General features: G+C 41.7%; 1 protein-coding gene across 2 annotated transcripts in view; it reads left to right on the top strand.

Annotated features, from left to right (window-relative positions):
• TBL1XR1 (TBL1X/Y related 1) overlaps positions 1-15505 on the top strand; it is a 262070-nt gene that overhangs the window by 209431 nt on the left and 37134 nt on the right. For both annotated transcript variants that reach the window (XM_073626244.1, XM_073626243.1), the window contains exons 7-10: positions 8534-8666; positions 8943-9084; positions 11536-11599; positions 14411-14508. In XM_073626244.1, coding sequence (XP_073482345.1) covers positions 8534-8666; positions 8943-9084; positions 11536-11599; positions 14411-14508 — 437 coding nt within the window. The remainder of the gene's footprint in view (positions 1-8533; positions 8667-8942; positions 9085-11535; positions 11600-14410; positions 14509-15505) is intronic.

Raw genomic sequence — 15505 nt, 5'->3', positions numbered from 1 at the left:
TCCTTCAGTTTATAGTCCATATAAAAAGATTATAGCAAAGAGAAGAGAGGCGCCTCTAAGTGTGACAATATGGTTACATTTAATGAAGGTACAACATTTAGCAACTCACATGGTTGATGATTAAAAGAGGCACATCTAAGTATGCAGGCATCCGGGGTAAAGCTGTCCACATAGACCATACTCTGCACCGCCGGTTCTCACCGCTGTCAGTCTGCAATCATGACCGGGAAGACTACCCTGCAGTAGAGCGATCTGAAAGCGTGGCTTGAAGCACTTGTGGAGCACAGTGTGGAAGGGATCTGTGGACAGCTTTACCCCGGATGCCTGTATACTTAGATGTGCCTCTTTTAATCATCAACCATGTGAGTTGCTAAAATGTTGTATCTGCATTAAATGTGACCATATTGCTACAATTAGAGGCGCCTCTCTTCTCTTTTATAGTCAGTTGTGACATGACGCTACTTGTATATCAAGGCAAAATTTATTTAAAAATTTTGCTTGTCTTGCAAAACGCTCTCAAACCAAGGTTTTACTGTATGTCTGTTTAGTGATGGGTGGGGAGACTGATGGAGTGAGTTGAGGGGTGGAGAGAGAGATTTCTGTGTCGTCAGCGTAGAAATGATATCGAAAGCCGTGAGAGGCTATAAGCTGACCCAGGGAAGAGGTGTAGATTGAAAATAAGAGGTCCAAGAAGCTTGGGGGACCCCGACGGAGAAGGGAAGGGAAGAGGAGTGGAGGAAGTAGAATTGTAAGTGACAAGTGTCGCCTGCTTCTGTTCCCTCTACTGTAGTAAACAATGTAGACACACAAGGACAATGTTGATTCTTTCAGTCAACATGGTGAGGCTGTTGCCTGCCAGATGGGGGAATGCAGGTCAAGGTTCCTAAATCTACAAGGCTCCCCATCCTCCCCGAGTGCACAAGTGCATCAAGGCCTTAAGGGCTAAGATGCTTAACATTCAGGAGGTGAAAGTCTGTCCTTGCCTAGTCGCACATATCAAAGCCTTAAGGAGGATAAAGGTCATGTCTTTTCTGTCGACAATATGCACAGAGAATTAATGAATCTATTGTTTCATTTAACTGCTCTCTGAGAATGTGTGCCTCACAGGTGTTGCAACCGTCAGGCTGTTAGAGCAACCTGGAACTTCCAGCAGTTTCACTTAAGCTTTATTTCAGAAGCCTTATATTCCACAGTGATGAAGGTTGTGAGTAGTCCCTTTTGCATGTGCTTCTGTAGCCCTTTCTTTTCTGTTTGCTAATATACTCCATAGGGGGTGGATATATATCTCCACCACAGGTTAGACCTAAATTACCACATTTCATGTTTTGGTGAGGCATTACAATTTCAGCTTGCACAGGCTCATAACAGGTTTTTCTTCAATAAATATGCAGGGATGCGACATACTTGTCTCATAAGCAGATTATGCTACTGGCTGTATGTAATAACAGAGCATAATAGATGGCTCAATAAACTCCTTAATTACCCTTTTGCCTTAAGCCACACAGGCTATGGGATCTTCTGTTTGTCCTTAGTCGACCAAGGCCTCCATAGTGTTTGGTATTTTTGTTTTAGGAATATGTCTTTCTTTGCATTAGTCCTGTCACTCTGTATGAAGTGTGTTTTGGATAAGTACCCACATTTTTTTTTCGATGTGGTATAGACTTTCCTTAGTCTTGGTCTCCTGCCTTTGTTTCATATCACTCTTTCAAGAGGTTCATATACATTGGGGACGGAAAGTATTCAGACCCCCTTAAATTTTTCACTCTTTGTTATATTGCAGCCATATGCTAAAATCATTTAAGTTCATTTTTTTCCTCATTAATGTACACACACCACCCCATATTGACAGAAAAACACAGAATTGTTGACATTTTTGCAGATTTATTAAAAAAGAAAAACTGAAATGTCACATGGTCTTAAATATTCAGACCCTTTGCTCAGTATTTAGTAGAAGCACCCTTTTGATCTAATATAGCCATGATTCTTTTTGGGAAAGATGCAACAAGTTTTTCACATCTGGATTTGGGGATCCTCTGCCATTCCTCCTTGCAGATCCTCTCCAGTTCTGTTAGGTTGGATGGTAAACGTTGGTGGATAGCCATTTTTAGGTCTCTCCAGAGATGCTCAATTGGGTTTAAGTCTGGGCCATTCAAGAACAGTCACGGAGTTGTTGTGAAGCCACTCCTTCGTTATTTTAGCTGTGTGCTTAGGGTCATTGTCTTGTTGGAAGGTAAACCTTCAGCCCAGTCTGAGGTCCTGAGCACTCTGGAGAAGGTTTTTGTCCTGGATATCCCTGTACTTGGCCGCATTCATCTTTCCCTCGATTGCAACCAGTCGTCCTGTCCCTGCAGCTGAAAAACACCCCCACAGCATGATGCTGCCACTACCATGCTTCACTGTTGGGACTGTATTGGACAGGTGATGAGTAGTGCCTGGTTTTCTTCACACATACCGCTTAGAATTAAGGCCAAAAAGTTCTGTCTTGGTCTCATCAGACCAGAGAATCTTATTTCTCACCATCTTGGAGTCCTTCAGGTGTGTTTTTTTTTTTTTTAAGCAAACTCCATGCAGGCTTTCATGTGTCTTGCACTGAGCAGAGGCTTCCGTCGGGCCACTCTGCCATAAAGCCCTGACTGGTGGGGGGCTGCAGTGATGGTTGACTTTCTACAACGTTCTCCCATCTCCCGACTGCATCTCTGGAGCTCAGCCACAGTGATCTTTGGGTTCTTCTTTACCTCTGTCACCAAGGCTCCTCTCCCCTGGTAGCTCAGTTTGGCCAGACAGCCAGCTCTAGGAAGGGTTCAGGTCATCCCAAACTTTTTCCTTTTAAGGATTATGGAGGGCACTGTGCTCTTAGGAACCTTAAATGCAGCAGAATTTTCTTTGTAACCTTAGCCAGATCTGTGCCTTGCCACAATTCTGTCTCTGAGCTCTTCAGGCATTTCCTTTTAACGTCATGATTCTGATTTGCTCTGACATGCACTGTGAGCTGCAAGGTCTTATATAGACAGGTGTGTGGCTTTCCTAATCAAGTCCAATCAGTATAATCAAACACAGCTGGACTCAAATGAAGGTGTAGAACCATCTCAAGGATGATCAGAAGAAATGGACAGCACCTGAGTTAAATATGAGTATCACAGCAAAGGGTCTGAATACTTGGGACCATGTGATATTTCAGTTTTTCTTTTTTAATAAATCTGCAAAAATGTCAACAATTCTGTGTTTTTCTGTCAATAAGGAGTGCTGTGTGTAGATTAATGAGGAAAAAAATGAACTTTAAATGATTTTAGCAAATGGCTGCAATATAACAGTGAAAAATTTAAGGGGCTCTGAATACTTTCTGTCCCCACTGTAGCTGCGTCCACCTTTTCTATAATACTCAGACCGGTGGGATGCGCGTTCTCGTGTTTTTTTTGTTTTCCTTCTTAATCCGGTAAATTCTCTCTAATTCTCTCGTACTCTCTGGAAGACTATTTTGGAAGTCAAGAGTTGTATTAACCAGTACTTCTGTTTCCATGAGTCTTCCTGCCCTTTTTCCTTGAATATTAATGGAAATCTAGTTACTGGTAAGTAGGGATGAGCTCCGGCGTGTTCGCATGGCGCACGTGCCGAGCCCGCCAGGAAGTCGGCACGGGGCAGCGCTAATCACAAGCAGTGAGACATTTCCCGATGTGCGGCTGCAGAGATCGGGAAATGTCTCCCTGCCTGTGATTAGCGCTGCGCCGTGCCGACTTCCTGGCGGGCTCGGCACGTACGCCATGCGAACACGCCAGAGCTCGTTCACATGGGGGGCTTTGCTGCGGGCCCTGTGCAGGTCTGTGGTTTCCCAGCATGGAAGTGCACAGGTGTTGTGTATACCTCCGTGCTGGAGTCCCATTCATTTCTGTTGGGACACCCAGCTGCAGGGAAACGGCCACTGTGTCCTAAAATGACATGCGGGTGAGTGTGGGTGCAAGTCAGTCAATGCATACAGGGTTCCCCTACTTGCCATTGAACTTTAGATCAGCCTTTGATTTTGGTAGGCTGATTTTGGAGCCTACAACAAAGCAGTAGAGCGCAGTCAGAGAAGACTCTTACCATGCTCATAGAGAGCTTTTGCATTGGGGCTTGTGGGGAACCTTGACATTGCATTTATTACTCAGCCCACCTATCGCTGTTCCTCTGACTCTGAACCCCAACACCCCGGACACTGCACCTTTCTACTAGCCATATACCCCCCACTGCCACCCACAAACTCTTCCTATGCAAACTTTGTCAATGCTCCCCTTGTTTCTGCTAACCACCTGTCACTGCTCCCTCCTTTGCAGGGACATACAGAGGAGAAGAGGCTGAGCCTTGGTTTTCTGGGCTCTCTTCCCACTTCCTCCTCCCTCTGGTGACATCAGCACCTCACCTCTAAGGCCTAATGTACACGGGACGCTCAGGCAACCTCTTCTGAATGTTTTTGTTGACAGCTGGTAATCGGTGTTTAGAAACATCAGTTTAGCCCCCCAAATGCTTAAAGCACAAAAAACAGATGCTGGTACCGTGTTTAGCCGCGTTTTACCGCGTCTGGCGTCTTAAACGCCGGTAAACTCTGCATCTGAACCCATTTTTCTGCGTCCAAGGAACAGCCTCTAAATCCAACTGCCTAAAAATGTCAGTAAACAAGCCTATATACATGTACACATAACATTGGATGAGTTCAGGGGCAGCTGGAAAAAACGTCCAACTGCCTCTGAACGTTCATTTACAGGCAGCAGTGTACACGAGGCCTAAGTCTCCAGATTCTCTAAGGCAGTGGTTCTCAACCCTGTCCTCAATTACCCCCAACAGGCCATGTTTGCAGGTTTTCTTTTATCTTGCACAGGTGCCTTAAATCTGAGTCAATGGCTTGGTATTTTGGGCAGCTTTTTTATCTAAGAAATTCTCAAAACATGGCCTGTTGGCAGTGTTGCCAACCTACCAGATTGAAATTTACTGACACAACACCCAGAATTTACTGGCACAGCCATGTTTTTACTGGCATTTCCAAAAGTTACAGAATTATATTTTTAAGTGCAAATTAGAGTATTTAGGCTAAAAACATATACAATATGCAATTAGCAAGTCAGTTACAGTCTCTCTCAAAGCCAAGTGGTCCCTTCACACCACTCCAGTCTAAACAGCACTGACGGTCCCAGCCTGTCTTGCTCCCATACCGCAGACCCGCACACGAGGCTCTGGCTGCTCTGCTTGGCTCCATTGCACCGCGTCTGTCAGAGCCACCCGATCACACTGTAGAAGGCACTCGGATGGTCTCAGCCGGCTCCGGACCAAGCAGAGCCGTCACAGCCATGTTTTGTACTGGCAGCCTTTTACTTTTTCTGGCATTTACTGGCAGGAGAAAAATGCCTGCTTTTTACTGGCTGCCAGTAAAAATACTGACGGTTGGCAACACTGCCTGTTGGGGGTACTTGTGGGACAGGGTTGAGAAACACTGCTCTAGGGGATGCAGATGAACACACAAAGACTTGAAAGATTTAGCTTTTTTTTTTTTTTTGGTATAATTGACAGCTGTGCACTATGCTGTGTGGTCAGGCAGTCTGTTCTCCAGCCTCCGGGGGTGCACACCTCCTGGCTGAGAGGCCAAACCCCAAGATGTTAAAAAACCTTCCCATCTCCTCCAACACTACAGACCTTTTCCAGTGTAGCAGCCAACATGTAGAAATCCAGCATCCAAACCTGTATGTTTTTAATTTTTATGCAATCATTTTATTACATTGACCATATCGATTTGTGTATGTTTTGAACAATTCTTCCATAGATTATATAAAGTGAAGGTGTCTGTAGATTATATATCAGCAATCAGGCAGGTTAAGACACTATTATGCATTATCTAAATGCAGTTTCCTTAGGATTTCCCATCAAGCTATTATGGACACAGAGTTTGTTTGGCTAGACTGGTATCCTTATATGATTAAAAACAGATTTTGCAGAACAAAGTGATGTGGGAGCGACCCCTGCTGGTCTTTCTGTAGCATCTTTGATATTTTAATGGAAGGTGTTAACCTACTTTCATCATACAGCAGAGAGCTCTAACAAGTTTTGATTTTTTTTCATATTTAATATAAGATTGAAGTGTTTAAATAAAAGTATATATACAATGGTATGGAAGTTTATTTGGTATATTCCATTAAAGCTGCTTATGTATTTTTTTTTTTTTTTTTTTTTAATTTTGGCCAAGTCGGGTAAAGATTTATTTGTTTGCAATGGAAAGTATGCTGTGACAAATGACAGCGTGCACTCCTTAACCATTTGCCATCAAGTCTTTTTCTGGCACTTTGTTTACAACTTTAAATCCAGTATTTTTTGACTTAAAACCCCCAAACCTTATACATTTCTATTTTTTTTTAGCAGAGACCCTAAGAAATAAAATGGCAATCGTAAGCATTTGTCACGCGGTATTTGCATCACGGTTTTGCAAACGCAATGTTATTAAAAAAAAATGCAAATACTTCCTGTCCCTCTTCCTCCTTCCGTTGCTTGGCCACCTAGACGATGACTCCTCTCCCCCTAGGCGGCCCCTCCCTCTCTGCAATCTTCCGAGACACGTCACAGGTCCCAGAAGATTGGCTGGCCACTAAGGGAACCCAGTGCGCACCCAGACGTGAAGCCGCATGCTATCACAGTCGGGTACCCACAGTAGTAACAGCGCCGCAGAGAGGAGGAGGAGGGGGGGGGCAGGGGGGAGTGAGGCTTTAGGTGGCCGTATCGCTGGGCCATGGGACAGGTGAGTGTTAGATTATTAAAAGTCAGCAGCTGTAAGATGTTGGGCCCAGTAAATGGATATCGAACATGTCATGCTTTAAAATTGCGCACGCTCGTGGAATGGCGACAAACTACGGTACTACAGTGAAAATCTCCATAGGCAATGCTTTAAACGCATTTACAGGTTTCCTGTTTGGAATTGGATGAGGTTGTCTAGTGCTAGAATTATTGCTCTCGCTCTAACATGACGATACCTCATGTGTGGTTTGGATACTGCAATCACGGAGGGATGGGGGAACATTTTTTTTTACTTATTTTACTTTTTTTTTATACTGTCCCTTTTTTTAATGTGTTTTTTTTTTTTTTTTTCCTCCTATTACAAGGAATGTAATTTTCTTCCAGCCTGCCATATAGTCGATCAAAGAAATTTTACCTTTGATCGTCTACTGTACTTTTTTTTTTTTTTTTTTTTTTTTTTTTTTAAGGCCCCCCCCCTCCCTTCTGCTTTGGAAACCATTGCAACGACTCATGAGCTGCTTGGTCCGGTTTTAACTGGAACTTGGAACTGTACAATTTAAAAAAAATAGATTTTTTGACTTGCCTGGAAAATCCTTTTATATTGGAGTGTGGTATAGGATTTAAGCCACCCTTCCATTTGTTCTAGAATTTGCCTTTGATTGCTTGCAAAAAAACTGAGGCTTCCTGGAAGTTAGAGGGGTTATATGGCAATCCTAAAACTTTGTTTACCAGTGTCTTCACCTAAAGGGCTCCTTTAAGTCTTGAGCATGGATGCAATCCATGCTCAAGACTTAAAAGAGCCTTTGCCCTTTACTGTAGTCCAAAAAGTAACATCAAAGGCCCCTGTATATATTTGAAAAGTGTGAATTTATAGTATAGAAAGGGTTTTGTTACTAGTTTCTTGCAATAATGATAAAAATCTCTGGGTTCCAGTGTGTGGAGCCGCTATATGTATCGATGTCTAGTTTTAATGTAAAACCTGATAAAATTTTTTTTTCCTTTTCAAAAGGCTTTTGCAATGCGTTTATTTGGTCTTAAAGCTAAACTGCAGGAATTAGCTTTGTAAAATGTGCTGGATTATTAGGGGTTAAGTCTAGCAAGGTGCTACCATTGGCTCCCGCTGCTGTCAATCAAATCCAATGATGAGGGGGCGGGGCCAAGTCCTAAATTCGGCATCTATGGACCCCGAATGATGGACTTGGGAGCACGCTAGCAAGATAAACCCCCCCCCCCAATGAGAGAGCTTTTTCTAGGGGGTTATCTGATAAGAGGAGGAGCCGCCCAGGAACCCCAGAAGTTGAGAATCAGGGCCACTCTGTGCAAAATGAACTGCACAGTGGAGGTAAGTATGATATGTATGTTTAAAAAAAAAAAAAAAAAATCAAAGCTTTACGATCACTTTAAGCCTGGTACACACTATACGTTTTTTTTTTTTTTTTTTACATTCAGCCCAGTGGGCTGAACAAAAAAAAAAAAAAAAAAAAAAAACGAAGAGCTCAGCAGGAGCCACTGTAATAGCAATCCGATGTTATTCAAATTCGAGTGCAAATGTGGAAATACTCTTTGAACTTTAGAATTTAGTGTATAAATGGTACCAAGGTTGCCCATTTCATTCTATTTAATTTAGCAGTTTTATTTTGTGATGTTTAGCTTCACTTTGTTGCACATAGAGGGTTGTTAGATCATCTTAGAAGTTGGGCAGCTATTTCCATAAAATGTATATGTGAATTTCTGTTAAAGCTTTTTTTTTTTTTTTTTTTTTTTTTGTTTGTTTGTTTTTTAATAGATAACCACACTGATATGATGGAAGTTGATGGAGATGTAGAAATCCCATCTAGCAAAGCAGTAGTATTACGTGGTCATGAATCGGAAGTGTTTATTTGTGCCTGGAACCCAGTTAGTGATCTCCTAGCATCGGGGTAAGATTTTTCTTTTCCTTTTTATATACCATGGCCATATTGTTGGATACAGTACAGTGAACATAGACATTCACTTCAGTCCCAGGGCTTATTGGTATTTAATGTCCCTAATGCGATCAGGCACGAATGTACCGTGATGGAACAGTGGCATATATTTTACTTTAGGGGCACTTTACCATTAGGTTTGACACTATTATCTGTTGCTACATATGCTTTTATTCCATATGAAGGGAATTTTTTTAACTCGGTTCTCCTTTCAAATTTGTTCCTTTTTAGGTCAGGGGATTCAACGGCACGGATATGGAATCTTAGTGAAAACAGCACTAGTGGTTCAACACAGCTGGTTCTTAGACACTGTATACGAGAGGGTGGACAAGATGTTCCTAGCAACAAGGATGTAACCTCCTTAGATTGGAATGTAAGTCAAAACACTTTATGTGAGTTTTGGTGCTTTCCTCTCATGTTTGCGATTTAAAAAAAAAAAAGTTTGGCACCCTTTTTTTTGGTACTGTAACATTGTGATGTAAAACATTTAGTGAGGCATAGCGCTCTATTTTAATGTGAGGAATATTTTTATTATGCCCCCCCGCTGCACACACCTGTTCTGGTGTGTTGCATTAATGCACATAAAACCCTTTATGTACAATAACCTTTATGGCATTATCACCATGTATTCTGTTTAATGAAAGCTGCAGTTGTATTAGAAGGAAAATAACTTTTGAAGTTTCCTTAACCTGTTAAAGCTTTTGAGATTTACAGTATATCTAAACCCAAAACAAACATTTTAATTTATTACAACTTACCAGTCCTCAGATGTCGTGGCTGCATTCATTTTCAATTGTTCCCCCCCTCCCTTTTATTTTCACTCTGTGTGTCACTGAGCACATGTACACTGGTATGCCCCCTCCGGTGCTCAGCGGCCCAAAACCGCAACTGCTGTGTCTGGTGGATTCAGCCAATCGGGTATCCTGTGTTCATGATTAATGCTCATAGTGGTACAAAAAGAAAAAAGATAGTAAGTATTGCTAGGTCCCAACTTTAAAGGCAGAATAAATGGCGAAGTATGAAAAAATAACAGTTTATTGAGAAAATACAATACATGAATAGAGCATTCAAGGGTTAAAAATCATATATAATGATACAAAGTTATACAGTGAGCCCTTGTGCGTCAACGCGTTTCACCATTAAAGCCACAAAATCTCTGCGCTTAGGACCATTAGGCTTCTTCAGGACACATTCAAGGTTTCAAAGATAGCAGAAAAAGAGAACGGATCTCACTGTCTGGAATAGAACATACTCATTCTTAGAGGGGTGAGCCTCATATGTGAGTATCCAAATAAAAAGGATGTTCAGCAGTATAATCCAGGGGGAGGAGCTACTTCAAGTAGTCTGTATTCCAGATGATTGGAGACACCCAAGTCTGCTAATATAAGTAGATCAGAAACCACAGGGGCCAAGTATTTCCCAAGCAGGGGCAACGCAATGCCATAGTAAAAGATCCCGGACCAGTAGCCACGCTGGAGGATACTAAGGCACCACGGCCACGATATCCTAATGGCTACCCCGCAAAACGTCCTGTACCTAGACTGGGTATAATCCCTATAGGTTAATTTGAGAGAAGGACAAAAGTCAAATGGCCCCTGGAAGACAGTCTTCTGCAGTGGTAAGGCCGTGGTGCCTTAGTATCCTCTAGCGTGGCTACTGGTCCGGGATCTTTTACTATGGCATTGCAGCTAACCAACAGGAAAGCCGAAGGTGCACTGCTGTGGGTAAACCAGAGCATCAGTGTGAATACAGCCTTAGGCCCCTTTCACATGATTGGTCCGACCCAAATTGGACCTTCCATTCACCACTCTGGAGCGGCAGATGTAAACAAGTGCTGTCCGTTCATACCCACCTACCTCCAATCTGATCTGCTAAAAAAAAAAAAAACAGAAGGGGATCTGTCCCCTTCCATCTGGACGGATTGGATCAGAGGGCCCATAGCATAGAGTGGGCTGTGTTCACTAGTCAGAGCCCAGACTTGAACCCCATTGAAAATCTGTGGAATTACTTGAAGACGGCAGTCCACAAACGTTCACCATCAAATTTAACTGAACTTTAGCAGTTCTGCGGAGGAGAGTGGGCAAATATTGCAAGTCTAGATGTACAAAGTTTGTAGAGACATATCCCAATAGACTAAAGGCTGTAAATAAAGCAAAACAAAATACTGACACAAGTATGACAAATGTCATACCCGCCCTATGCAATGGTTTTGCTGCCCTGAGCCTCATCTTCTCGGGCCCTCCGCTGACGCTTCTGGCTCCCTCCCCACAGCTAGGGCCCCCATAACACAAGCTGCTTGCTGTCTCTGAGCCAGTGAGGAGGGAGAGCACTAAGGGAGCCTCTGCGCTTGTGCAAAGCCCTGGATTGAGATTGGGCTCAGGTTATTATATGGGGTTAGGGGGAAGCTCCATGCAGAAGGTCTTTTACTTTAATGCATAGAAAGTATATGAAAAAAAAAAAAAAAAAACCTTAATCCTTTACAGCCTTTCTAATACTCACTTTAACGCTAATTATTTACTTGCTTTAGGAGTTTTTTAAGCCTGCTAAACTTTTTCTGTACAGTGATGATGTTTGATCATACACTGTTCGATGTGGCATGGAGCCAGAAATGCAGCTCCTGACTACATATATCAGAATAACTCCACAAGGCTTAGAGGACTCCTGTGGTGGTAAAAAAAAAAAAAGTGTCAATATGATGTACATTAAGATAAACAAAAAAAAAAAATCTCCACACACACAGCTGTACCTTTAGATCAGGTCAAAGTCTACTTGTAAAGTAGATGTTCTGGTTAATCCTAGTGTTTTTTATGTTTTAAATTAACAGAGTGAAGGAACACTTCTAGCAACTGGATCCTATGATGGCTTTGCCAGAATATGGACAAAAGATGGTAAGCACTTTTCTGTAGTTATGTATTTAATCACTGTTGCACTACAACAAATGTTACCCCTTTTTTTTCACACACATAAAAAAAATCAGCATTTTCAAAAAAATATATAATAAAATGAATTTTTGAGTACACAAACACAATATTATATGAGGTTGCGCAGATAGATATTAAAAAAATGTCAAGTCTTAAAATTTGCATTTGACCTTATCACGAAAAACAATGGTACCCAAAAATCTCCATAGGTGAAACGTTAAGAGCAATTTACGCTTCATCAGTATAGAATTGCCTACCAGCTCTGGTATAAGAATAATTACTGTCACTCTAAAGTTCACAGCAATACTTCATGAATGATGTAATTGCAGTTTACACACATGTGAAGCACCCTTTGCATTTGTAAGTGTATGCGGGGCAACAGGCATTACATTTTTTTTAAAACTTTTATTTTATTTTTTTTTTATATAAAGTTACTGCTTTTGGGAAGGTGACCAGTACCCTTTATGGAGACATTGGGGGTCTAATAGACCCCAGTGTCTCCTCTCCCCTCCAAAGCATTTACCAGAGCAGAGATTGGCTTGGTTAGATGCTTCCCTGGCTGTATGGGCTTAATCACTTTCACTTTACAGCCGGGAGCCACCTGAAGAAATGGAGCACAAACTGATGGATGGTACTACATATGTCCAAAGGACTGAACTAGTTAAACATAAAAAATAATTTGTGCAAACATGATGTATAGGTTTGACTTACTAATGTAGCAGCACACCCATCTAGGATTAAGAAGAATTCTCGGTATGTATTTAAACATAGTTACGTTGGTCCAATGTAACATTGCATATACCATACCTGGCCGATGCCCCTGGAAGTTGTAAATAACTGAAGAAGACGCCTACCCTAGTGATCCCCAGTTTCTTCTGGGTGTACATTGTGATTACTGAACATAGGAGGTCGGCTGCCTGGCTCAGGCACCATTCAGGGAATACTATGCATTTTCTGAGTGAATACAAAGCTTTCTTTAATTAGACAAGGTGAAAATGCAGCGTGGTGAGGTCACAATCTCAACCTAGTCCTATTAGAAAATGCTCCGCATTCATTCAGAAAATGCAAAGCATTCTCTGAATAGTGCCTGTGACGGTTGCATGGCTGACCTCCTGTGTTCAGCAAGCAGAAAGTGCAGCCACTCGGTATAGGACCCAGAAGCAAGTGGAGATGACTGGAGTAGGTGTCTTTGTCAGTTATTTCCAGCTTCCACGCCATTGGCCAGGCATGCTATATATACATAATTGGATTGGTCCAAGCTATCCATACCTGGAATTCTTCTTTAACCTAGATGGATGTGCTGCTACACTAGTATGACAAAGCCAAACCTACATGATATTTGTACCAATTTTTTATGTTAGTTCAGCTATTTGGAACTCGTGAAAAACATTCCAATCTCCTGTGTTCAGAATGTAGAAGGGCAGCTGCTTAGAGCAGTATCCAGGAGCAAGTGGAGATCACTGGAGTTGCGGTCTACTATTTTCAGCTTCCAGGGGCATTGGCCAAGCTCGACTAATGTAGCTGTATATAGAGCTGCACGATTAATTGTTAAAAAATTGAGATCTTCATTCAAACCCCCCCACCCCATCTGTCATTTCCACGATTCATGTAACAAGTGCAGAGCTGCTCTCTGCTCAGAGCTGTCAAAAACGAAAAAAAAAAAAAAAAAGCAGGCAAAGTTTATCACAACATTGCTCAGCGCTGAGAAAAAAAGAAACCTTGTATCCTTTGGTTCTTTTAGATCAAACGGATGAACTTTGGTCTGCAAATAAGAGTAACCACTTAAAGACCAGGCCTTTTTCTGACACTTGTTGCTTACAAGTTAAAAATCAGTATTTCTTGCTAGAATTTTACTTTATCTCCCTAGCTCTCTAGCTCTCTATCTATATATCAATCAGAGACCCTAGAAAATAAAATGGCGGTTGTTGCAATATTTTATGTCACACTGTATTTGCGCAGTGGTCTTTCAAAAAACACATTTGTTGGGGGAAAAAAAATACACTTCAATTAATAAAAAAAAACTAAATGGTAAAGTTAGCCCAATTTTTTTTCTTTAATGTGAAGGATGTCACGCTGAAAATCGTGATCTTTATTCTAAGCAAAAAAAAAATTGTGATTCTCATTTTATCCAGAATCGTGCAGCTCTAGCGGTGTATAAAATATCCATACCTGGAATTCATTTTTAAAGTGTAAGTCATAGCAAAATTTGTTGCAACTCTTTCCCCATTATTCATTGTGCTTGACTTTTTTACTGTATAGTTCTTCAGGCTGCATTCTTGATATATGCGGTACTATATCTTGCTTCTAATTTGGGTAATTGTTCCCATTTATTGCTGTAGTTGCAACATTTCTGACACTTTTGGTGGCACTGAGGTGCAGTGTGTGCCCCAAAGATTGAGTCCTCCCAGTGAAAATGGTACCTCTCTCCCACCAGGAAATGTTTGACAGCAATTAGCTAGCTTTTAACCAGTGAAAGCTTGTTTCTTGTGGAGACAGTGTATAGGATTTTATTTGTGGCCAACTATTTCTGCAGCATGCAGTGGCTAGCAGGTTGTGCAGAATCTGCTAGTGTTGGCAGTTATGCTTTTAAGCAAGGAGTGCAACCTTTTTGTTACCTTTAATATCGCAGAGCAATTTTTCCTTCACCGTGTTTAAGTATATTATGTATATTTATTTCTGAGGAATAGAGACCGAGCAAAAAGCTAAACTGTGTACTTGCTTCATTTGATTAATTGCTTAATAATTTTAAATAATATAAGCACTCACTCTAATCTGCAGGAAACCTTGCAAGCACCTTGGGGCAACACAAGGGACCCATATTTGCCTTGAAATGGAACAAGAAAGGAAACTTTATTTTAAGTGCAGGAGTAGACAAGGTAATATAGAAAAGTTCATTACATCCTAGCTTTCATTTTGCTTAACCATTTTGGTAACATAACTATCATTCTTTCGAAAATGTCAAGCCCTTCGCTTCCCTGCCTTACTAAATACTAGCACATGTTTCAGAAGCTTTCTAAAGTCAAAACTGTAAGCGTTGAGACCCAACATGCTCGCTTTAAGGCAGGCAGAGGAAGTCCTCTGCACGAAAAGTTCCCTTTTTAATATTTTAAGGTAGAGACAACTAAATGTTTTATCTTAATCATACAGGTCTTCTATTCATAAACCATGGTTTTTCTGCTGCTACCTTCAGGTGATTGGACACTGGCAAAAATTTTTTCCTAGAAAACGCAGCAGTGCGCCTATTATTACCCAAACTGCTTTGTGGGCCTGTTATTTTTGCTAGTGTCCTTATAGGTGGTGGACATCTTCTCCCATGGAGAAGTTTTATCAACCATTCGCTCTTATTGTCTCCTCACTACTTCCATGGATACTTGTATCAAATTTCAGTTGCTTATTGCCTCAAAGCCCTAATATGACATTCATGTGGGTATCTGTCCCCAAACTTGCACTATGTGTGTTCAGGGACACTCCTCCACATATTTGGACACCACACAGTTGTGTCTGTGTAGCAGCTGTGTCCCAGTCGACATCAGTGGGATTGCCTGCATGGGGATGCACAGAACACCTGGCTCTCCATGCATGTACAGTAAAATACGCCCCGTGTGAATGAGGACTAATGCTTCAAGTGATTCTAAAACCTTAAGGGTTTTTTTTACCTTAATGCATTCTCTGCAAGATCCACACACACACTTATCTAAGCCCCATCTCGATCCAGATCTGTGCACAAGAGCAGTCTCCACTCTCTCACTACTCCCAGGGTGGATAGATAGCAGCAGGAGCCATTAAGTGCCATGGTGGGGTGCGCTCATAGTCTGCGTCTATGGATGCAGGTGGGGGGGCTCAGAAGCAGACCCGCACAAGTACCCCCTTTAG

The sequence above is a fragment of the Aquarana catesbeiana genome, linkage group LG04 (assembly GCF_042186555.1).
Source record: "Aquarana catesbeiana isolate 2022-GZ linkage group LG04, ASM4218655v1, whole genome shotgun sequence".
NCBI lineage: Eukaryota > Metazoa > Chordata > Amphibia > Anura > Ranidae > Aquarana > Aquarana catesbeiana.
This window is presented reverse-complemented; position numbering and strand designations above follow the sequence as displayed.